The 23,219-nt window shown below is 36.5% G+C and overlaps 2 protein-coding genes and 2 pseudogenes across 5 annotated transcripts; 1 reads left to right on the top strand and 3 right to left on the bottom strand.

Annotated features, from left to right (window-relative positions):
* Nucleotides 1–2,266: 2,266 nt before the first annotated feature.
* On the bottom strand, nucleotides 2,267–9,457 carry LOC18593495 (aconitate hydratase, cytoplasmic-like; annotated as a pseudogene). The gene is made up of 20 exons (XR_016027503.1): nucleotides 8,982–9,457; nucleotides 8,571–8,674; nucleotides 8,198–8,358; nucleotides 8,023–8,115; nucleotides 7,731–7,916; nucleotides 7,390–7,551; nucleotides 6,989–7,133; nucleotides 6,744–6,886; nucleotides 6,582–6,638; nucleotides 6,415–6,494; nucleotides 6,259–6,334; nucleotides 5,596–5,781; nucleotides 5,169–5,236; nucleotides 4,917–5,035; nucleotides 4,327–4,449; nucleotides 3,829–3,927; nucleotides 3,263–3,742; nucleotides 3,024–3,122; nucleotides 2,647–2,889; nucleotides 2,267–2,516 (listed from the first exon to the last, which is right to left on the bottom strand). The product of XR_016027503.1 is annotated as an aconitate hydratase, cytoplasmic-like (transcript).
* Nucleotides 9,458–11,197: 1,740 nt separating this feature from the next.
* On the bottom strand, nucleotides 11,198–14,287 carry LOC18593494 (NADH:ubiquinone oxidoreductase, 17.2kDa subunit). Of its 2 annotated transcripts, none has more exons than XM_007020747.3 (9): nucleotides 14,102–14,287; nucleotides 13,290–13,346; nucleotides 13,075–13,127; nucleotides 12,762–12,813; nucleotides 12,607–12,669; nucleotides 12,464–12,523; nucleotides 12,337–12,367; nucleotides 11,747–11,788; nucleotides 11,198–11,621 (listed from the first exon to the last, which is right to left on the bottom strand). In XM_007020747.3, exons 1-9 carry the CDS (start codon nucleotides 14,211–14,213, stop codon nucleotides 11,558–11,560), a joined length of 534 nt encoding a protein of 177 aa, XP_007020809.3. In that variant the 5' UTR covers nucleotides 14,214–14,287; the 3' UTR covers nucleotides 11,198–11,557. The 2 variants fall into 2 exon arrangements, with proteins under 2 accessions (XP_007020809.3, XP_017980153.2); XM_018124664.2 differs by having other exon boundaries at nucleotides 14,098–14,241.
* A 140-nt stretch (nucleotides 14,288–14,427) lies between these two features.
* LOC18593493 (ATP synthase gamma chain 1, chloroplastic-like) lies at nucleotides 14,428–15,933 on the top strand. The gene has a single exon (XM_007020746.3). The coding sequence runs from the start codon at nucleotides 14,610–14,612 to the stop codon at nucleotides 15,741–15,743; it is 1,134 nt and encodes a 377-aa protein (XP_007020808.3). The 5' UTR covers nucleotides 14,428–14,609; the 3' UTR covers nucleotides 15,744–15,933.
* Nucleotides 15,934–16,346: 413 nt separating this feature from the next.
* Nucleotides 16,347–22,624, bottom strand: LOC18593492 (aconitate hydratase, cytoplasmic-like; annotated as a pseudogene). The gene is made up of 20 exons (XR_016027324.1): nucleotides 22,176–22,624; nucleotides 21,924–22,027; nucleotides 21,602–21,762; nucleotides 21,424–21,516; nucleotides 21,131–21,316; nucleotides 20,775–20,936; nucleotides 20,530–20,674; nucleotides 20,284–20,426; nucleotides 20,118–20,174; nucleotides 19,948–20,027; nucleotides 19,771–19,844; nucleotides 19,292–19,479; nucleotides 19,136–19,203; nucleotides 18,891–19,009; nucleotides 18,395–18,516; nucleotides 17,964–18,062; nucleotides 17,386–17,865; nucleotides 17,203–17,301; nucleotides 16,841–17,083; nucleotides 16,347–16,711 (listed from the first exon to the last, which is right to left on the bottom strand). The product of XR_016027324.1 is annotated as an aconitate hydratase, cytoplasmic-like (transcript).
* Nucleotides 22,625–23,219: the final 595 nt, after the last annotated feature.

The following is a 23,219-nucleotide window of genomic DNA, read 5'->3' as shown; positions in this document are numbered from 1 at the left end:
ATGGTTCCCTTAAAGAGAAAAATAAATGTTTGGTACTAAAGCAATCTACCTTGTTATCAGCAGATAGGAAAACAAAACAAAAAAGAAAAACATGTTGGGCTACAATTGGAGCAGCTTCCCACATGGATCCACATGAACATTTTTGTTTCTATTTTTTTGGGGGTTTTTTTTTGGAGTGTGCATGGGAATTGAAAGACTTTGGGATTTTGATTAACTCACTATATTTAACAAAGATGGGTTTCATTTCCTAGATCTAGATCAACAGATCATGGAATTTGCATTATGGTTTTCTTATTGTTTGGATCACCCAAGTTTTCTTGAGTTTATTCCCCTTGGAATATGCCATATGCCATCAAGAGTTTAAGACCATTAATTATTTTCTTTTTGGTCTTAAGTAGATCTTAAACAGCTATATTAACAATGTTTGGTTCAAAACAGGCAAATGACTTCAAAATTTTTCAATTTTAATTTGTACTTTTAAAGTACTATTTCCACAATGATAGAAGATAGAAAGAAAATGTACCTTCTAACAATTTTTTTTTTTTAAAAAAATACTAAGATGTACCATGAACTATTGAGCATGCTGCTCGTATCCCAACTATTATTTCTTTAAACTTATATTTTATATAAGATAAATTTTATAATTTTAATTTTTCTCATAAGCATAATGTGTTTTTCTTCCCAATTAGTTTATGTGAATATATTATGTTCTCGGAAAAAGGTTACATCATTAATTTTCCTAAATAAAATTTTTCAAATATCCTCAATTCAAAAACTAAAAAAAAAAATTGATAATTTGTAAGAAAAATTAACAGTATAATCCCTTCGGAAAACAGAATTTATTCACAAAAATTAACAGAGAAATTAAAAGCAGATTCGAAACCACATGGAGTGTACAAACTATTTTCTTTTGTCGTTAGTCTTTGGCATTTTACTCATTAAAATAATTGGGTATCGGTCAATTAGTTCATGGGGATCCAGCCCTTCAATTAATAACGATATAAAATCAAAGAAGAACCTGTTTTTTGCAGAGGTGCCAATAGTAGAATTCCATTTGTTTGATCATTTTAAAGTCAAAAAGGCAAAGCTTTCCCATCTACCCCTAACTTTGAACAAGTAAAATTGGAAAAGAAATATTCAAAGTAGCATGTATTTACTGGCATGATAATGACAGCTTTCTGGAAGGAAGTCGATTCATTATCTTATAGGTTAATTCACATAATTAAAGTCATTCTTACTTAAACTTCAATACATAATCATATATATTCTAACACGCAGTTACACTGTTAGTTGCTTGAAAATGATGTGGTTTTAAATTTTTTTAACTTATCAAACTTTTTCTAGGTTGAAAACCTAAGCTACATTTTTAGCCTAGTGTGGCAATAGTTATTTTGTAATCGAATATCTTAATATTATTTGACTCAATAAAATAAACTTAAGTACACTACAAATATAATCAAATTCGAATATGATTTAAATAGTAAAATTACTATCTATCACGGATTTAGGTAAAGTTCGAATTGTACTATTAAAGTATCCACTACCCAAGCTGAATTATAAAAAATTAATTTTTACTACTAAATTTTAATTATATATTTATTTATAAATTATTTATAATTAATGTAATGATTACCAAAATTTATTGTTTTAAATATGATTTTAAATTTCAATTTATTTTTTATAAGTTAATTTTAATTTATTAATTCAAAAAAAAATGCCCTTATTACGCTCTTATTGCTCAGCTTAAGGTCTACTTAACTGATTTTTACTTTAATGTAAATTCTAAGTTTGAGAATATATTTTTTTTAATTCTTAATTAATTGTATAATTTAACTTATTTATAATTTTTTTTCTAAATTCTAATATTTAAAAAGTAATGTCTAATCAAGTAGTGTCGAAGATATTAAATTACAAGTTCAAGTAGCATTTTCAAATTCTAACCCAGTAATCAATTAATAGAGTTCGGAGTAAGGTACTTGAAAAATAGTATGTACCTTACCCGTCATCGACCCTCGACGCGTAGCATGATCATTAACAAAGACTACCGCGACACTGTCGGCTCTCGTTTTCCACTGCCCTAACTTGGATCACGGCATTGCCCACGTTCAGACAATTTCCCTACAAAGCTTCGCAAGTTAAAAAAGATGGCAGCTATCCTCAAGGAGACCTCAAACATAATAGCAAATTTTCTATCTCTTCAATCGAATTCAGGGTCAAACAGATCGCGGAAGACATTGCAACAAAATTTCTAGGAAAAAGAAACATATACGATGCAGTAGCAATAACTCATTCTATTAAAAAGGGAGCCATGCAGTGCCTTTCCGAGTCTTATTGAGAAGCTTGTGAAATATCTATCAGTTATTGTGCACCGAAGCCCCCCATACCCCATAAAGAACAATCAAAGCAGATAACAAAGAGAGGAGGCTACTTATTTGATTCTGAATTGTCTACTCCTTGTTTAAATTACGAATGACGAATGGAAGAATGCCACCATGATCGAACTATGCCAATTCCACCTGCAGACAAATTGTCACTCAAGTTAAATAAGCCTATGTACAAGAAGGAAACGACTCACACCATAATATAACGGAACTGGCTGCTTGGCAAAGCCCTCCCTCTTTCCTCTTTCTATCACTCTTGACATACCTCTGTATCGAAGCGGACAGTACACGTGAAGGATTTGCCAGTGTCAGTTGTGACGGTAACATCTTGGCCAGGCCTTATCTCACTGATTTTACTTGGAAGATCAATTGAATAGCGCTCATGGCCTGATAATCCTAGAGTATCTGCATCCTCACCAGGCTTGAAACAAAGAGGTATGATTCCCATACCAACCAGATTACTACGATGGATTCTCTCAAAGCTTTTGGCAATAACTGCTTTCACTCCCTGAACAAAGCAGAAAATCATTGGGATGAAAGGGTGAATAAGAGATGGTAGATAAGAGCTAAAAACAAAAACAACATCAAAACTGTGATACTCTGATATCAAGGATCAGAAAGTACTAAATTAGGTGTCCCCACCAGTAGCATTGGACCCTTGGCAGCCCAATCTCGTGAGCTGCCACTTCCATATTCTGCTCCAGCTAGGATGATAGTGTCTTGCCCAGCAGTTTTGTACCTCTGCAAGTAGAAAATATTCACTATTAGTAATTATAGTCTAAGATGAATCAATGAATTTTTAAATACCAATGCTAAACCCTATTAGTACTTATAGTCTAAGCTGAATCAATGAATTGTTAAATACCAATGCAAACACTCACCATTGCTGCATCATAAACATGAAGCTTATCTCCTGTTGGAATGTGAATTGTCTTTGGACCAACTTCTCCCTGCAAGAGCTTGTTGACAATGCGGATATTGGCAAATGTGCCCCTTGCCATCACTTCATCATTGCCTCGACGACTACCGTAAGAATTGAAGTCCTTGTGATTCACCCCACGCTCAAGAAGATACTTAGCAGCAGGGCTATCCTTGTGGATACTACCTGCCGGAGAGATATGATCAGTAGTAATACTGTCACCAAAATTGACTAAGCAATAGGCATCTTTCACTCCATGTGGGCCTGGTGGTTCTACAGTCATGTTTTTGAAGTATGGAGGTTCATGAATGTATGTTGAGTTTGGATCCCAAGAATAAAGCGTGGAAGCAGGGACAGAAAGCTGATTCCACATAGGGTTGCCCTTTGTGATAGCTGCATATGTGCTCTTGAACATATCAGGCAACACACTAGATTGAACAACCTGTCACAGCGTGGAATTGCACATTATTTGGGCTCAAAAACATTAGCAATATTGTCTCATTTCAAATGGTTTCACTAAGCATTTACCTGTGCAATCTCTTCATTGCTAGGCCATATATCCTTGAAATATACACTCTTACCATCCTTTCCTGTTCCTATGGGCTCTTTCTCAAAGTCAATATCAACCTGAAATATCACAAAAGGAGTAAAGGATTCAGCATGACATGTCAAAGATGCTGTTCATGAAAAAGTAATGATGGCTATCGGCAAAAGAGGGAATTGGCATCCTCATAAACCACAATTCTTTCAACTTCTAAATTTTAAATTTGAAAGCTTGGATCAATGATGCATCACTGTCTTGCAAATCTAGCTAGATAAATAGAGTTTTCACATTGAAAATGGTTTGAAAACCAGCAAAAGGCCAAGTAACACAAGAGAAAACCTGCAACTCCTAATTTTGAAACTCCAATTGCATGAATGGTATTCAACTGGATTGCCTAAAATAAGAAAAATTACCAGATGCTGCATTTCTTATCAAAATGAATAGAAAAACACCGACAATACAGGTAATGATAATATACATACCGTGCCAGCAAGGGCATAGGTTTTTTACTAATGGAGGTGAAGCAAGATAGTTAGCTCTTGTTATTGCATGAACACGGCCTTCAAAGTTTCTATTCCCAGAAAGAACTGCTGCAGCAATGATATCTGTAACAGTAATCAATATAGTTATTAGTGAAGTGAAATTAGTGAGCAAGGAACAAAAACTGAGGAAAATGAGAAAGATAATGACAGTAAAAAGAAGGTGCTGAAAAATTGGTGAAGACAGATTATTAGAGAAAAACCAAAAGAACCAATAGGAGCAAACAACAATCCAATTTGTAAGGACACAACCAAGAGCAATATATAGATCAGAACAGTGAACTGGAAGAATTAAGAAGGTAACAAGGATTGGCCTAGAGTCTAAAACCAAAAAAAAATCAGCACACTCAGCAACTTGCTGAAAATTTAACTATAAATAAAGCAGGATAAACTTTTAAGTATCATTGGAGATTATCCCAAATCATCACTGAAAAAGGACCCCAAACTGCCAAGAAAAGGTTTAATCTGTATTGTTTTGAAGCTCTACCGGCAATCATAAAGAAGAAGATTTAGCATATAACATAAAACATTACCATTATCTGAAATTGCAGAAGAAACTGTTTCATCAAGTTCTCCAGAATTCCCAATACAAGTTGTGCAGCCATAGCCAACAATATGAAAGCCCTGCTGGTTCAAATACTTCTGCAGCCCACTAAATACACCAAAACAACAATCAAATATTACTGTTTTCATAGATATTTTCTTATACTCTTAAAAGGGATCAGATAGAGAGACAATATGGATAACTAACTTCTTAAAGAAAATACTGTAAGCAACCAACATACCTCTGGAGCAAATACTTTGTCACAACTCCAGAACCAGGAGCAAGACTTGTTTTAATCCATGGCTTGACCTGGGACATAATAATGTGAAATATATGTTATGAAATAACACAAAAGACTCATCTTCCAGCCGTTCAGAGTTGAGGTTGGTGTCCATTTTTTCTTCAACAACGAGAAAAGAAAACTCATACAAAAAACACCCTCAAGTAAGATCCACAAGTTAAAATGTATAAAAGAGATGATGACATGAGATTATGGTACTCAAGTATAATCCACAACTACTAATGACCAAACTTTAGCAACAGTTGAGGAACATAAGATAATGGTTCAAGGTTTATTCACTTCCTAACAGTTAACGTCCATGCCCAAATAAGGTTCACACCTCAAACGGCTAACAAACAAAGAGCACACTCAAGAAGCTAAAACTAACCTCCAAACCTAGTTCACAAGCCTTCTTAGCAACAAGGCCAGCCCCAAGCATGACACTAGGGTTTGACGTGTTTGTACAACTTGTGATAGCTGCAATAACAACACTACCATGCTTAAGTTCAGCAGGCAGGCCATGAAATGTGAACTTAGCAACTTTGTTCTGCTCTTCCTTTGGCACAGCAAAACCCTGCAAGGAAACAAGGATAACATAACTATGGCATGATGTACTGATATATAAATGCATTAAATGTGTTCAAAATTTTATCCATGTAGAATGATGAATGATGGACAACTGACAAGTTTGTTTAAGGTACATATGGAAGTCTACTGGGCCTAAGGCTACCCAAGGAGAGGTAGCACTCTAAACCATAAAGGAAACACCCTTACCAAGGTTTGAACTTGTTTCTAGCAAAGGGATAATGTCAACATTTAGCCCTTGTACATTAGAGAAATGTCGAATGTGGTAACTGCACTAAAAAAATGTTCAATGTGGTATCTGTACTTAAAAAATGTTCAATGTAGTACCCAAAATTTATCCCTTTTTAAATTTTTTTAGTACAAGGGCTAAATGCCACATTATCCCTTTAGTAAACTTACACTATGGAAAGAAATCAAAGAAGAGGCTTGTGATGAACCAACTGCAAAGGAGCTGTCTGTGTCTAACCTTGAATCCTACAGTTTTATTAAGACATGCATGCCAGTCAGCCTTCATTTATTTCAAAGGAACTCGGTCATGAGGCCTATTAGAAAGCATCAAAGAAAACTGAAAATCAGAAAAGATAATGAAGACACATTAAAATAATATAAGTAACGGGCATACCGCTTTGGCCCTGAAATACAGGGTTCAACATCAGCAAGGTCCAACAGTAGATAAGAAGAGTATGCTTTTTCTTGTTGAGGCTGCTCGTGGAAATAGTCCTCTTAATGTCAGATTGATGATACCATCTAAATATACATTCCTATCAAAAAGAGTTCAGGAAGCATTGCCTCATTGTAGTCAACAAACATCTAGTTTGCACGCAAATAAGCTTCTATGATTGAAACCTGATATATCAAAAACATATGTCAAACCACCCAGTAAAACCTTAAAAACACTAAGTTGAGCATATTAGCACAAGATAGGAAACCCAAGGAAAAGAAAGAACTCACTGTCTCATCACTTCTACCAGTTAACTTAAGATACTGCAGTGTTACATGATCTACAGGGAAGAAGCCCATGGTTGCTCCATATTCAGGAGACATATTTGCGATAGTGGCTCGATCAGCCAGTGATAATTCAGCCATACCCTAACCTACATGCACATTAAAAATTATAAATCTGATGATAAAGGCACATACATTTGACATAATGGTTAAATATCCTGTTTTGAGAGATTTGCGATCAAAGAGCTAACCATAGAACTCAACAAATTTGCCAACAACACCATGCTTCCTCAACATCTGTGTCACAGTCAAAACCAAGTCAGTGGCTGTGACACCATCACGCAATTTCCCAGACAGCTTGAACCCCACAACACCAGGCAACACCATGCTCATGGGCTGTCAATTTGCAAAATAAAGCATTAGAAGCAACAATAAAATCAATGTTTCATTAAGATAGCAACACCAAGAGTAACATGAAAGCACTTTTAAGTCAAGTCTACAACAGAATAGCTACAAAAGAAAATGAATCATCAAAGTTTGGGGACCAAGCAACTAAATCATATACAGGAAAATAAAGAAGCATATTGCTACAACAAAACAACAAAGGAATTTCTATAATTACATATATTATATAAAATGGGGGAGATATTACCTGGCCAAGCATTGCAGCCTCTGCTTCAATTCCTCCAACTCCCCAACCAGCAACTCCTAACCCATCTATCATAGTTGTATGGGAATCAGTACCAACAACACTATCAGGGTAGAGTATTCCATCAGTGTTAAAAACAACACGTCCAAGGTATTCCAGGTTAACCTGCAATTTCATTGAGAGACATACTCAATGCCAAAGAAAATAAAACAGAACAGAATTAAAGTGAGGCATCAATCAGACACAATTCAGCATATGATCATAATTATGACCCCTTTAAGGACCTCATAATATCTGATAAAGGAAGAATTACACCATAAGTATAAGATACAAAGTGTCTTGACCTGATGAACAATTCCAGAACCAGGAGGAACAACAAGCATATTATGAAAAGCAGATGAACCCCACTTAAGGAAAGCAAATCTCTCTCTGTTCCTCTGAAATTCAAGTTCCATGTTTGCTTGTACTGCATTTTCAGATCTTGCAACATCAACCTGAACTGAATGATCAACAACGAGGTCTACTGGAACCTGGGAGCAAAATAATCTTTTAACTGATGTGTTGTAGTATCTACTGTCAAAGATACTAAAGCCACGCTATAGAAGGAATAAGGGCATGTAAGGGTCAACTACAAACCAACGGATTAATCTTCTTAGGATCATTGCCAAGATTCTCCATAGCATCCCGCATGCTAGCAAGGTCAACTACAGCTGGCACTCCAGTGAAATCCTGGTTTAAGAGAGCAAAGTTTACAATGTGCAAAACATATTTTAATTTGAGATAAGATTCATGATCATATTATGCGACAAACCTGTAAGAGAACACGAGCAGGCTTGAAGGGGATTTCAACTTGCTTCGGTGATGTATTCTCCCAATCAACGATCTTTTCAACATCATCCTTTGTGACTTGAAAGTTGTCACAATTACGTATAGCTGATTCCAAAAGGATCCTTATTGAGTATGGCAGACGGTCTGCATTATTAAAAAGCAACCAATAAATTTTGTGCAGTGATACATATCTACTAGTTTCAGAGTGAAATACAGTAACAGGTTATCTTAATTCACAATATTCATCTGATTTCCTGATAAGTAAAAAGCATAACTTAACGTTATACATTGAAAAGATCCCACATAGAGTATGAAGGGAATACAGTAGATTGGAGGTATGAGTTGCGTCAGCATACCAATTCTTGGATCATTCAAAGCAGGTAAGCTATAGAATCTGCCATACTCTCTACCCCAGGCCTGGGAAGACTTGTCAACACTCCCTTGAAAGGATGTTCAGAAGCTGTATAGATGCAGAAACATATAAGAAACAGAACACTTTTTAAACAGCAATATTATATTTCCCCATCAACATTTGGAGCATAATACAAAAACATTTCCCGCCAATTTCCTCATCAATTAAAAAAACGAAGACTCCAAAGAGAATTTCTCATCAAAATCAACCGCGAAATCTTATTTTTAACTCTCATTAACATAAAAAAATTACTCAACTAATCACCAAAGTAGCAACCTGCAAGCAAAATCAGCCAAAACAAAAAAAAAAAAATCAATCTAACTTAAACAACTGACTCCAAAAGAGTTACACATACCAATAGTAGCGATCCTCCGGCGGAACCTCTCCATCACCGGAACAGCGATCCTAACCTGAGCACGAAGGCTCCCCGGTGAGTTCCAATCGACGCCGTGGCTCCACCTCGGCGACGAGCACCGCAGCGAACGGAGCGAAGAAGAGAAGCTCAACGACCGGTACTTCTGGTTCCAGAACGAAACGGAAGAAGCAGCAGAAGACTGAGAAGCAATCGGGGACGAAACTCTACTGCACATAGAAGGCGACAACGACGCTGTCGTCGTCGTCGTCGAAGCTAGCATCGAGGTAAATCGCGCCCTACAATACATCGCTAACGTTTTCCAATTTCTTTAATTTTATTAAACTTTCAAATTAGAAACCCCAACTTCTTTTATTTATTTATTTATTTTTGAAGAAGCTGCTTCTTCTGGAAGGAGAAATGGTAGCAGCTTCTCCCAGTGAGCATCGAAGAAGAAACGAGTGGGTCTGGCGACAGTGAACTGCGGGTTTATATATGGGGAGAAAAAACGGTGGGGATTTTATCTACCGTTGGATGAGAGATAAACGGTGGAGATTTGGTAGGAAGTTTGACTTTGACCCTTGATTTGATATTGTTTAATCATTGTAATTTGTTTTTAAGCTGAGGGAATGATTGTAATATTAAGGTAAACCACTGGCGCGTGGTTGGCACACGTCTAAATGATTTAGGAAATCAATAATTTCATAAAATACCTTATTTGATAATTAAACTTTAAAGTTCCATTTTATTGATATTTTTACTTTTTATTTATTATTTTTTTTTATAAAAACTTAAAAATCAATCAAACAAAATTTATATTTAACTAGTTACAAGCCAGCAACTCAAAAGCAATCAACACAAAATCTATTTCTCAATGATTTAAAACTTGAGTATGTTTTTAATTTTTACTTTTTATAATTTTTTTAATATCATAATATTAAATTAATAAAAAATGAAATGAATTTTGAACTTATAATATCTTAACATATGTGTCTTTAATATTAAAATTATAGGCTTTTTCCCTGATGACAAAGTGATATAAAAATTTACCTAACTCATCACTAACGTAAGATATTTCATGAGTAAAATTAAAGTCGGATAAACCCGAATAGACAAAAATTGATAATTTCAAAAAAAAAGTGTACTTAATCTTATTAAGGCTTTAATTAATGCAAGTACCTAAAAGTAATACCCTTAGTTAAAAATCAAGTGATGCAAATGTTCTTTCATTCAAGTATTGCTCCCAAACTCAGAAAGGGGAAGAATTTGATCCCTTTGGAGGTTTAAGGGGCTAAATTTTATGTATGGACTCACCAAATCCTTTAGTGGAAGGGGCAGAAGCCTTTTTATTGTCAAAAGGCTCTTCACAAGTACAAGAGGACAGTAGCCTTTCAAGGCCATCTATTTTGGGTTCATTGAAGGACCGCAATAGGAAGAGCGAGGCTGGTTCATTGATAGACTTATTCTCTCTTTTTGTCATTTGCCTTGTCGGCAGCTTCTTACTTTTATTTTTACTTAAATAACAAAATAAAAATTTTGAATTATATGCGTTTTTACGATTAAGTCTCTATATTTTTGTTGTAGATCCGATTAAACATCTATTCTTTTACTCAATTGAATCCTTACTCACAACGAATATTATTCTCAACATTATTGATCACTTATCATTAGAGTTTTGACGTACCGTGTTGATTCAACACGAAAAAAATTAGTCACATGTGATGTAACATGTTATGTACTTATCCTACATTAACACACACCGATCGGATAGTATCTATATAGAAAGTGATAATTGTCACTAAAAACGGCATCTGTTGTATTTCCATACAAGAGCTCAATGGAGTCAAATAAAAAAAAAAAAAAATAGAGACTCAATTGGATGCAAATAAATGAAAAAAGACTAAATTGACTATGATAAAAAATATATGAACTCAATTGCAAAAATTTATATAATTCAAGGGTTTTATTTATTTATTTAAGCCCACTGAGAGAGACGAGAGTAGTGGGATAGGTGGGTGAGTTTGGTCTTCGTGGAAAAAGTTTACTCCTTGAAAATTTAAGTGGGAATGACCATTGTATGAATGTTATGATCTTATGAATCTCTAACAAGCAATTAGATGATATGATTACTATATGTTGATTTCCAAAACCCAGAAACAATTTTCCTGCAAAATTAAACTTTCCATGCTCATGTTCATAATCCACTGAAATGAAGATGATTAAGACTAATGAGTACTATTGCTCATATCCAAATGTTCTAAGAGAAAGTGACAAAAGAATATTACCAAAATTTTAGCACCCTACATTTCCGGGCTAGAACTTATACATCATGATACAGAACAGGTTCGAAATTTACCCCTGCGATCATACATCGACGGAGAGGATTTGAACATCAAGTGTCATCTATCAAAGCTCAAACGAATGAAAAAAGAATTTCGGATGTAATCAGCTAAAGAATGTGTTCATTTAGATTGCCAAAAAATTTGAGGAGTCACAACCAACAAATGCAATTTATCTCAGAGTTGATTCTGTGGCATGGATCAAAGGCGAAGACGATATTCCTTAACATGTGTTGATTATCATGTTGGTGGTTGCCATGTTCCTGGCTTGTAGGATGCACCGGAACCTGTTGGTTCTGAAGACCTGAAAAAAAAAGTGTAGAGAATAAAAGATTACGTATTTCGTGTTAGCAAAAATAGTAAGTAGAACATATCTATGAAGTTGGCTTGTTCTGCATATCATATATTCAGAAAGGGTCTGAAACTTACTCTGGAAGTGGTTTTCCCTTCTCTTCCTGTGTCTCTTTGGTCCTATAAATATGACGCATGATGTTAAACATACATATGTAGCAAGCAGTTTTCATGATATGATAAAAAAAAAAAAAAGATCAAATAAACCCAAGTGACAACTCAATTTACCAGACACCATTTTTTTTCTGTATACTTAAGAAAAAGGGGTAAAGGGAGAAGCATTCTTGTCTTTAGATGGGAGGTACAACTAGTCAAACTACCAATTATGCAATACCTTAGCTGTCACACATCATTTCTACGAAAGGTAATGCAAAAGGATAAAGATTCATGCATCAGCTAGAAAAACCGAAATAGGAAGGAACAAAAACAAAGGCCTAAAGTGAAGAAGAAACGGTAGGGCAGAACCAAGTTGGATGTAAAGGCATCTCAAGTGGGTCAGGAACAGCATTCATCAGTGCAGTTAGAGTAAAAAAGAAAGGAAATCTAACATGGGAATTAATTTAGGAGAATAGTAAGCCACTCAGATAAACAATTCAATAAGTTTGTACTTTAATTGCTTCAACTCTTAGCAATGTTTGTCATGCTATAAAACAGTATGTGTCACCCACCTTCCATCTGATGCTTGTTCAACTTTGTCACCTGAGAGTAAAAACAAAAGATGAAAATATCATCAGCACCAAAGCTTAAAATAGTATTGATCATATTTTAGGACATATCAGTAAAAGAATACAATACCTTCTGAAGCAGATGGAAATTGCCGAATGAAGCTTTTTAAGTCTGGACCTCCAACTTTACCTATTAATTACAGCACAATTATCAACAATTGCATGAACAAAAAGCGAAAAGGGAGAAGGGAGGACACAAGAACAGCAGCTTACCAGAGCTCACAACCTTCTTACTGCCTTCTCTGGCTTCCCTTTCCTCTTCTTCCTTTTTCAAAACTTTTCCAAAAAAAAATGAAAAAGGCAAGACAAATCATTTTCAGAGAATACAGTGGCAGAACACGTTAAGTGATGATCCTAAGAATACGTACGAGCAACGTTAAGCCTAACACGTTCACGCCTTGCTTCAAGTTCCATTATTTCCTGAAGATAGAAACAATAAACTATCAAATCAAACTTAAAATCATTCCACCAGGATATCTTACCGGAAACATTAGTAACTAAAGTAAAAGACTATGGTACCAAAATGTTTCTATCAAATATAATATCTATTTAAGAGATTTTATGCATTTGAATCATAATTCTGCTACACTTTATATTTGGGTAAGGGAGGTTTTTGCTGCTTTGAGAAGTGGAGGGGGGAGGGGGCTGTCAAAGTATGCAATGAAATATATTTTTAAGTACCTCTGGAGTTGGAGCTTTCTTTCGCTGCCCATTCAACCAACATATCCATTCAACTACAGCAATCAAATTGCAAGAAACCATAAGTATTGGAAACAAACAATGCAGTTTCTACTGTAGTTAGTTTTCAATGTGCAGCCTGATCAGTTAATATGAATGTATTTCTGTCCACTCTATGCTATGGTTAACAAGTGAGCAACTTTTGCTAAAAAGCTTACCGGGGATTGTGGTTGGATCTTGCTCTCCTTTGAATTCCACCCATCTTTTCTCCTTTACTAGTAAATAAACAAAACTATAATGTCAGAAAAATGTAATAATAATGGCATACGAAAACATAATTGTATATCATTTACAAATAAGTTGTTCTCCCCCCTGCTTTATTTTTTCTTTTTTCTTTCTCCCTACTCAAAACCTCATTATAGGGGTAAGTGTACTCCACTATGAGACCATAAGATAATTGAACTTCTCACTGGACCAATACCCTGGAGCAAGATCGTGTCATAGTTTTAAAATTTCCATCATAAACAAAACTGAAACTCAGCTCAACAACACGGAATAAACATAATTAGACGATAAATAAGTAGAGATTTAAGTTTTTCTCAAGAACCAAATGGAATTAGAGCTATCTACTTTCCTACTACGTTGATAAATTAAAGGCTTCAAATCTTTTCCTTACATTATTTCATTAACAAAGAGCTAACCTCCAAACAAATCAAACATCTAACACAAGAGAAGATCACAGGAGAATCTAAGTATCCAATTACTAATTTGAAACCACAAAGAACACAAAATACAATCCAAAACTTTATTCTTCAAAAATCCCAGATGGAAAATCCGTGAATTCATATAAAAAACCCCACGAAACCAAAGCAAAAAGTTCAAAAAATAAAATTCAAAAGAACTAAGGACCTCTAGTATAAAACCCACATAGCAAATGCATAAGCAGGATCATTAACGAATACCCATATCCATAAAAATGCAAAACTAGAAAAAAAAATATTGAAAAGAGAAGGGAATGAGACCCACTTACGGATACCATCAATCTCTTCTTTTCTAGTGAAGTAACGATTCCCAGCTTTGTCTATACCGATGAATGTTCTGTTGCTGAAATACCCAGCAATTCTCGCAAACAGCTTCGACATCTCTGCGTCCAAGCTGCGCTTTTTTGGCTTTTGGTCTGTTCAATTAAGGACTTGTGGGCATGGAGGCTGGAGGTGACGGAGGCGGAGTAACTCAAAACGACATACCGCTTTGCGTTTTAAGTTTTCATGCTTGGACTCTACTTTTAGTGGGGTCTGTTTGGTGTGAGCAAAAATTATTAATTAATCCGTCCTTAACAACTCGCTGCTGTCCAAACAGAGCCTACGAACAAAAGAACAAAGTCCGAACTCCAAATCCTTGTTAGATTGTTCCCCAGATCATTGTCGTTTCTGTTTCCCATCACTAAGGAACTCACCTCACTTTGGTCTGTTTGTACAAACTGAGAAGTTAAACCCAAAGCTTAAACCCAAAACCCGCAAAATCCCTCTCTCAAAACTATGTATTCTTCAAATCTACCAACTTGGATCTCATCAAAACCTTCATATTCCAAAAAAAATTTACTCTTTCATCAATTTAACCAAAACCCATTTCTCCAATTCCCTCAAATATTACCCCTCAAAAGCCTCTCTCAATCTCCTTCACCTTTTGCTCCAGTTCAAAGCAGTCTTCGTGAGCTCCGAGAGCGGATTGCAACAGTAAAAAACACTCAAAAAATCACTGAAGCAATGAAGCTGGTGGCAGCTGCAAAGGTGAGAAGAGCTCAAGAAGCTGTCATCAATGGTAGGCCTTTTACTGAGGCTTTAGTTGAGTTCCTATACACCATTAGTGAAAATTTACAATGTGAAGATATTGATTGTCCTTTAACTGTTATTAGACCTGTAAGGAAAGTAGCTCTCGTTGTTGTAACTGGTGATAGGGGTCTTTGTGGTAGTTTCAACAATGCAGTGATTAAAAAGGCTGAGTCCCGGATTGCGGAATTGAAGGGTCTTGGATTGGATTATACTGTTATTAGTGTAGGGAAAAAGGGTAATTCTTATTTTAGGCGTAGGGATCATGTTTCGGTTGACAGGTTTGTTGAAGGAGGAGGGTTTCCTACGGCAAAAGAGGCTCAAATAATTGCTGATGAAGTTTTTTCATTATTTGTTACTGAAGAGGTTGATAAGGTTGAGCTTGTATATACAAAGTTTGTATCTTTGGTGAAGTCAGATCCAGTAATCCGTACTTTGCTTCCATTGTCAGTGAAAGGAAAGGTTTTTGATGTGAATGGGACTTGTGTTGATGCTATGGAAGATGAGTTGTTTAGGTTGACAACCAAGAGAGGGAAGCTGATTGTGGAGAGGGATAGATTGAGGATGGAAGGAGGGGGAATTTCACCTCTTATGCAGTTTGAGCAAGATCCAGTTCAGATTCTCGATGCCATGATGCCTCTCTATTTGAATAGTCAGATCTTGAGGGCATTGCAGGAATCATTGGCGAGTGAGCTGGCAGCTAGAATGAACGCAATGAGTAATGCTACTGATAATGCAGTTGAGTTGAGGAAGAATCTTTCCATTGTTTATAATCGGGAACGACAGGCAAAAATCACTGGTGAGATTTTGGAGATTGTTGCTGGAGCTGAGGCACTTACATAGTCTCATAGGTTGACTATCTTTATTTCTTTCTTTCTTCTTATTCATTTCTCTTTTCTCCAATATCCTTCTGTTGGTGAAAATATTGTGATTTGCTAAATATGCTGGTAATGAAGTGCATAGTTTTATATACCACAGCATGTAACTTGAGCTTCTTATTTTGGGAACTGGATAAAGAGAAATTTTTGTTCAATGATTCTATTATTCTTGCACTATTTGCTCTGTTATATTCTCCTTTATCTTCAATCATATGCTCTGTCTCACTGTTTGGCATGGTGCTTTTTTCTGTAATTTATATGTATTGAGGCTACACGATGCCAAATCCTGGTTACCTTTTTTCTATTCAATTTCTGCATCTTATTTACCTTTTTAGTATCAACATGATACTATTAATGACATTATATCTAGTCCTTATCATGATGTTCTTGTAAGAAAGCTAAACTATCTTAAAGCTTTTCTCTCTACACTACAAATTAGATAGAGGCTAGAGAGAATGAAATAGTGATTTACATTTTCACAACAATAGTGCTTTACTTTGTGATGGTACTTTAGGATTCATATAAATTCAATCTGTTGAAGTATATTATTAATAGATCAGAAAAACTATTTACTTGATCTTCGAATCAATTCATATCTTCTTAAAAGATAAAATTCAAGTTTTTTCTTTTATCCAAAAATAAAAACATCCTTTATCATTTTCTTCTTTTCCTTCTCTAATTAACAACAGATATGAACAACCCCAATTCCCCAATAACCTAAACAGCAGTGCATTTCCTGGTATTACTGAGAACCTTGAAAAATCTATGCTACTGATTGTCTGCTGAAGAACCCCACTACCCCAGAAAAACTTCAATCAATGGAGATTGCCATGTGAAGAGGCTGCTGATTTGAAGCTAGATTGCCTAATCCTTGTTCAGGTTACGAATGACATATGGAAGAATGCCTCCATGATCGAAGTACTCCAATTCCACCTGCAGAAAAATTTTCATGTAAGTCAAAACATTTGTTCGTATACATAAAAGCCATTGGTTATGGTTCTGAATGCTTTGCAAAACCCTTCCCCTTTTCTCTTCCTAAAACTCTTTGAGTCTTTGACATACCTTTGTATCGAACCAGGCTGTGCATGTGAAGGATTTGCCGGTGTCAGTTGTGATGGTAACATCTTGGCCAGGTCTTATCTCCTTTATTTTACTTGGAAGGTCAATTGTATAGCGCTCATGACCTGTTAATCCTAGAAAATCTGCATCCTCACCAGGCTTGAAACAAAGTGGAATGATCCCCATGCCAACCAGATTACTGCGATGGATTCTCTCGAAGCTCTTAGCAATCACAGCTTTGACTCCCTGGACAGAGCAGAAAAACCATTGGGGATGAAAGGGTGAATAGGAGAAGATAGAGAAGATGTGAAGAAGCATAAAACATGATGCTTGGATGTCAAGAAACAGTAAGTATGTGTCTGCACCAGTAACATTGAGCCCTTGGCAGCCCAATCTCGTGAGCTGCCACTTCCGTAATCTTCTCCAGCTAAGATAATAGTGTCCTGCCCAGTGGCCTTGTACCTCTGCAAGTTTATGATATTTCACTGTTTGGTAAATATGGTCTAAGCTGAAGTAAAGCATTTCTAAATAACAATGCCAACACTCACCGTTGCTGCATCATATACATTAAGCTTATCTCCTGTTGGAATGTGAATTGTCTTTGGACCAACTTCTCCCTTCAAGATCTTGTTAACTATGCGGATATCGGCAAATGCACCCTTTGCCATCACTTCATCATTGCCTCGACGACTACCATAAGAATTGAAGTCCCTCCGGTCCACTCCACGCTGAAGAAGATACTTAGCAGCAGGGCTATCCCTGTGGATACTACCAGCTGGGGAAATATGATCGGTAGTAATACTGTCACCAAAATTGAGTAAGCAATATGCATCTTTCACTTAATGCGGGCCTGGTGGTTCTACTGTCATGTTTTTGAAGTATGGAGGCTCATAAATATATGTCGAGTTTGGGTCCCAAGAGTAGAGAGCGGAAGCAGGGACAGCAAGCTGATTCCACATAGGATTGCCCTTTCTGATAGCTACATATGCGCTCTTGAACATATCAGGCAACATGCTCGATTGAGCCAACTGTCAACGCATAGAGGTACACATTATTTTGGCTTACAATGTTAAGACAATATTTGTCCATTTTCTGAAATGGTTTCTCCAAGCACATCATATTTTACCTCTGCAATCTCTTCATCGCTAGGCCATATATCCCTGAAATGCACGCTCTTACCATCTTTTCCTGTTCCTACAGGCTCTTTCTCGAAGTCAATATCAACCTGAAAGTATGACAGCAAGGAGTAAATGATTCAGTACCACATTGCAAAGTTGCCAAGCATGTTGGCAAAGACAAAATCAGGTATCCTCTTAAACTACAACTCCTCCAACTTCAAACTTGATAATCTGGGTTGATACTGCATTTGGTGTCTTGCAAGAAGCCAAAAGGCCAAGAAGTAACGCAATTTGCTCCTAATTTTTGGAACTCAATTGCTTGCATATTGAATGGTATCATCTGGATTGTCGAACTTTCTGAAGCATGTCTACCCTTGAAGTAAAGTAATCAAGACCAGCAGAAAAACATGAGATGTACAAGTAATGGTTGTATACATACCGTGCCAGCAAGGGCATAGGCAACAACTAATGGAGGTGAGGCAAGATAGTTAGCTCTTGTCGGTGGATGAACTCGACCTTCAAAGTTTCTATTTCCGGAAAGAACATCCGCAGCAACAATATCTATAACAGTAATCAAGATAGTAATGAGGGAAGTTGAATGACAGTAAAATGTAGCAGGTGAAAAATGTGAAAGCAGACAATTGCAGAAAAATCAAAAAGAACCTATAGTACAAACATAGATCAGGATGGTGAACCAAAGAGTTACACATGCAACAAGCTGGATTTGAAACAAGTTTAAGGAGTAGCCTATATTTCTAACAGAAAAGCATCAGCAATTCAGCATAACTTGCTGCAAATTTAACTGAAAAGTATCCTTGACCCCAAACTAAGAAGAAAAGCTTTAATCCGAAGCTCTCCTGGCAATTCATAAGCAAGTATGCAGCAACTATTAAGAAATGAAGAAACAGTTCTCCCTTTTAACACAATGCTTTTACCATTTTCTGAAATTGCTGAAGCGACTGATTCATCGAGTTCTCCAGAATTTCCTATACAAGTTGTACAACCATAGCCAAGAATATTAAAGCCCTGCTGGTTCAGGTATTTCTGCAACCCACTGCAGACACCAAAACAAGAATCAAATATAACAATTTCATAGATATTTTCTTTTCTTCTGAAGAAGGAAGAGAAGCAACATCGACAACTAACTCCTTCATCGAAATATAGCAAGTAATCAACATACCTCTGGAGCAAATATTTTGTCACAACTCCAGAACCAGGAGCAAGACTGGTTTTAACCCATGGCTTAACCTGAGATATATGATAAAGTGAAATATATTAGTACTTCCAAAGACTAACATACAGTACGGAGTAACACATTTAACAAGCTAACACTAACCTCCAAACCGAACTCACAGGCCTTCTTAGCAACAAGTCCAGCTCCAAGCATGACACTAGGATTTGATGTGTTTGTACAACTTGCAATAGCTGCAATGACAACACTACCATGCTTAAGTTCAGCAGGCAGTCCCTGAAAGGTGAACTTTGCAACCTTATTCTGCTCTTTCTTTGGCACAGCAAAACCTTGCAAGGAAACAAGGATCACAAGTTATGGCACTGAATACCAATATATGAGTACATGAAGAATGTGTTCATTTGTTTAACCATGCAGACTGTGCACATGGAGGCAACCTTCATATTAAAAGCGTCGTATCCTCACCATGGGGGCTTTGTTGGGTGCATGCATATGGTAAGGTTTCACTCGGAAAACAACTCCATTTACTAATGAATTGTTTTCAGTAAACTAACACTACGGAAACTATTCATGCAAGAGGCTTCTGATGAACCAAGTGCACGGAAGCTGTCTGCATCTAACCTTGAATCCAAGTTTATTATCAAGACATGCATGCCAATCAGCCTTCATTTTTTTCAAAGGGACTCGGTCATGAGGCCTGCAAGAAAGCATCAAAGAGAAAATCTGTGAATCAGCAAAAAAAAAAAAAAGGCAAATGAAAATGCATTGAAATAAGTGGCTAAGTTGGAAAAAGCACATACCTTTTTGGCCCTGAAACACAGGGTTCAACGTCAGCAAGGTCCAAATGGAGATAAGAAGTATATGCTCTTTCTTGTTGAGGCTGATCATGAAAATTGTCCCCTTGATGTCAGATTGATGATAGCAATCTTAAATCTATCTTTCCTATCTAGCAGAGTTGAGGAAACACTACCTCATTGAAGTCGACAAACATCTTATTCCCTCGCAAAAATGCTTCTATCATTGACACCTTATCATATATAGAAAGCATAGTCAGGCCACCAACATAACTTCCATAACCATACTAATTCGAGCAAGTTAAAGGAAGAGAGGAACAAGAAGGAAATGAAAGAACACACTGTCTCATCACTTCTGCCAGTTAACTTAAGGTACTGCAGTGTTACATGATCTACAGGGAAAAAGCCCATGGTTGCTCCATATTCAGGAGACATATTTGCAATTGTGGCTCGATCAGCCAATGATAATTCAGCCACACCCTAACCTACATGCACATTAAAAACAATCATGACAAGCATACAATCATTTACACTGGATGTTAATGGTTAACATATACATTTTTATAGATTTGTGATCGTAGAACTAACCATAAAACTCAACAAATTTGCCAACAACACCATGCTTCCTCAACATCTGTGTCACAGTCAAAACCAGATCGGTAGCTGTGACACCATCTTGCAATTTCCCAGACAACTTGAATCCAACAACACCAGGCAATACCATGCTCATGGGCTATAAAGTTGCAAAATAAAGCATTAGAAAGAAAAAAAAATTTTAAGCTTTCAACCAGATAGCAATGCCTGAGAATAAAGAAAACAGGGGCAGAGATTACCTGGCCCAGCATTGCTGCCTCTGCTTCAATTCCTCCAACTCCCCAGCCAGCAACTCCTAACCCATCTATCATTGTTGTATGGGAATCAGTACCGACCACGCTGTCAGGAAATAGTATTCCGTCCTTGTTGAAGACAACACGTCCAAGGTATTCCAGGTTAACCTACAAATTCATTGAGAGACATACTCAATGACAAAGCATATGAAACAGAACAAATAACAGAAAGGCATTGAGCCGGGATAAACTTTAGCAATGCTGATAGCTTTGACCCTTCACAAGGGATTAATGATATCTGATGGAGGAAGAATTATTGCCCAATGCAAGTTTCAGATACAAAATGGCAAAAATATCTTTACCTGGTGAAGAATTCCTGAACCTGGAGGAACAACAAGCATGTTTTGAAAAACAGATGAACCCCATTTAATGAAAGCAAATCTCTCTTTGTTCCTCTGAAATTCAAGTTCCATGTTTGCTTGTACGGTATTTGCAGATCTTGTAACATTAACCTGAACTGAATGATCAACAACAAAGTCCACAGGGACCTGGATACAAAAATGAATAATCAGTTAACATGTTGCACCATCTACTGTCAAATATACTCATGCCTAAGTATGAAACAAAAAAGAGCATGTAATGGTCAATTACAAACCAGTGGATTAATCTTGTTTGGATCATTGCCAAGATTCTTCATAGCATCTCGCATGCTAGCAAGGTCAACCACAGCTGGAACTCCAGTATAATCCTGGTATACAAGAGACAAAAAGTTTACAGTTTGCCAGAGAAAATCCTAAGATAAGATTCAATGGTCACTTTGTGCTGCAAATTACATGTAAGAGAACACGAGCAGGCTTGAAGGGGATTTCAACTTGCTTCGGTGATGGATTCTCCCAATCAATAATCCTTTCAACATCATCCTTGGTAACTTGAAAGTTGTCACAATTACGTATAGCAGATTCCAAAAGGATCCTTATGGAGTATGGCAGACGGTCTGCAATATTAGAACAACAAGGAGCAAAAAACTAAGAAAAGGAAAGGGAAAGACGAGTTCTATGCAGTCATACAGTCAACATGTTATTTTAATTCAAAGTATTCAATTTGTTTTTCTTTTTCCTGATATTTCAGTGCAGAAGACAGTGAAAGAAACCTTACCAATTCTTGGATCATTCAAAGCAGGTAAGCTATAGAATTTGCCAAACTCTTCACCCCCAGGCTTGGGAAGACTCGTTAGTATTGCTTTGAAAGCATGTTCAGAGCTGAGCAGATTATAAGAAACACAACACCTATAAGTAAAACTTCAATAATCTGAATTTTAAAAAGTATGAGTCATGCTGCAATCGTGATCATTCATTGAAAGTTTCCCAGAAATCAAAAACAAAACCGAAAGCAGATAATCATGAAAACCATTTCATACCCAAATTGAGTTGGGGTGCCATAAGCCTTTTGTCAACAGGATCTTCACAAGCAGGCATCTTTCTTTCAGCTCATTAAGGACTATATATATATATTAGAAGGGGTTTCTTTTTTTTTATTTTTCCTTCCTCTTTGCTCTGAAGAGAATACAAACTGCTATTTGTCTGCGACCTGTGTTTCCTTTTATTCTATTCCCATGGGATATTAGAGCGTAATTTTCAAGTCTGTTCCGGTAACTCTGGATAAGTAATGGACATTGGTGGTGTCGCCCTGTAGGCAAAGATAGCTATTTGTACTACGTAAGACGTGCCGTTTCAAAATGAATTTCTTCTTATGTAACTTGCCAAGTTGGAGCTTTCTGACTTTTACCTGGTACCAGTATGACTCTCACGAAAATCTTCCCTCTTTCTGGGAAAGTGGCAGACCAAAGATGGAAGAGTATTGATCTAAATTTTTATGGATATCAATGACTGATTTGCTTTATCAGTGGATTTCCATGATCCATAAATTCCATTTCTGTCTATTACCAATCGAAAGAACAGGAAATACAGCCCAGATGACAGTTCAGTTTATCAAATATACTATCATTTTCCATACTTAGTGGTCCAGGAAGAGGGCAAATCAAACTTGTCTTCAAGGGGGGGAGTTGCAACTGCCCATTTAGGCTGTTAGTTAGGCAGCCGACACATCATGTTTTCCATGAAAGATAAGTTGGCCAGCTGGAAATTAATAGGGAGGATCAAACATTGAGGGCTAAGGTGAACAGAATCAGTAGGGGAGAAAAGTGGGAAGCCCCTTGGGAGTGGGTCAGGAACAGCATTAACTGGTGTAGAAAGAAAGGAAAAGCACAGGAATCTTCTGATTATGAGGAAAAAATAATGAGCAACCATGTGATAAACAAGTCAACAAATTGCAATTTAATTGCTTTAATTCTCAGCAACCAGTTGCAGTCCTCTCACTCAGGAGTATCTGATGCTTCCCCAACTTTGTCAACCAGACAGGGAAAAGAAACACCAGAATAAGAGCATCATCAAC

Source organism: Theobroma cacao, chromosome 7 (genome assembly GCF_053813885.1).
Source record: "Theobroma cacao isolate CCN51 chromosome 7, ASM5381388v1, whole genome shotgun sequence".
Classification (NCBI taxonomy): domain Eukaryota; kingdom Viridiplantae; phylum Streptophyta; class Magnoliopsida; order Malvales; family Malvaceae; genus Theobroma; species Theobroma cacao.
This window is presented reverse-complemented; position numbering and strand designations above follow the sequence as displayed.

Bases quoted from the DNA above. Each gene is read 5' to 3' on its own strand.
- LOC18593494 (XM_007020747.3), bottom strand. From the start codon at position 14,213: ATGTCGAAGCTGTTTGCGAGAATTGCTGGGTATTTCAGCAACAGAACA. The intron at 12,814-13,074 runs GTACTTAAAAAT...TTCTATCTTCAG, and splicing joins AGAAAGCTCCAACTCCAGAG to GAAATAATGGAACTTGAAGC. The intron at 11,622-11,746 runs GTAAGTTTCAGA...TTTTTTTTTCAG, and splicing joins AAGGGAAAACCACTTCCAGA to GTCTTCAGAACCAACAGGTT.
- LOC18593493 (XM_007020746.3), top strand. From the start codon at position 14,610: ATGTATTCTTCAAATCTACCAACTTGGATCTCATCAAAACCTTCATAT.